We start from the raw sequence: 789 nt of genomic DNA, 5'->3' as shown, positions 1-789 counted from the left end.
AATTACAGTCTGTGTGATAGTGTGGTATTAACTTGATAGTATGGGTTAACTTGAAATGAACTGCTGTACCCAAAATGTGCTTATTAATGAATTGTTGTTAGCTTGGAGGTGGGACTTTAGATGTATGCCATAGAAGTCTATCTTCAGCACTATGCCACTGTACATTTTTATTACTGACTTAAATGAGGATTCTGATGGCATGTATATTAAGTTTGTAGATGCTGTGGAGCTAAGAGAAATAACTAATGTGCTAGGTTTCAAAATCTGGACTCAAAAAGAATCTAATAGGTTGTAATGTTGTTCTGAGTTTAGTAAGAGAAAACTTAGGGACCAATGCTAAATCTCATACCCAAATCCCATCTGTTCAAGTATTAAATGTGAGGAAGTTATTACTTTATAGAAACACTTATTATTTTTTTTCCAACAAAAGGTTCACATATTTATTACTGAGCTACACAGTGAGCATTGGTTAGGAAAGATCAAGAAAAGAGGAGAGAGCATCAAACACAGGCAGCTGTTCCAGACACTAATGATGTTCTGATGTGGTAAGATACAGTTGACCTTGATAGCGTAAGTGTGTGCCACTTCATATGTGAGGCTCCTTATAGACCCAGCTTGGTTCTTCTCCAATGTCTTCTCTTAGAGTTGTACCTGATTTTAGTACCAGTTTTCATTCGAATCCACTGGGGAATAGGGTGATTCTGCTTTTGTTTCTTGGCCAGGAATCGCTTGATCCTGAAAGTCTTGTGAGAAGACATGGTGAGGAGCAAATCCAACCGCACATAGGAT

General features: G+C 37.6%; 1 protein-coding gene across 1 annotated transcript; it reads right to left on the bottom strand.

The window, feature by feature from the left end:
• Positions 1-581: 581 nt before the first annotated feature.
• On the bottom strand, positions 582-789 carry LOC131757989 (large ribosomal subunit protein eL39-like). Its single transcript, XM_059065790.2, has one exon. The coding sequence runs from the start codon at positions 756-758 to the stop codon at positions 603-605; it is 156 nt and encodes a 51-aa protein (XP_058921773.1). The 5' UTR covers positions 759-789; the 3' UTR covers positions 582-602.

Source organism: Kogia breviceps, chromosome 6, assembly GCF_026419965.1.
Source record: "Kogia breviceps isolate mKogBre1 chromosome 6, mKogBre1 haplotype 1, whole genome shotgun sequence".
Taxonomy (NCBI): Eukaryota; Metazoa; Chordata; class Mammalia; order Artiodactyla; family Physeteridae; genus Kogia; species Kogia breviceps.
The sequence above is the reverse complement of the archived record's forward strand: the minus strand, read 5'-3'. Positions and strand labels throughout refer to the sequence as shown.

Coding starts and splice junctions, on each gene's coding strand:
- LOC131757989 (XM_059065790.2), bottom strand. CDS start 758: ATGTCTTCTCACAAGACTTTCAGGATCAAGCGATTCCTGGCCAAGAAA.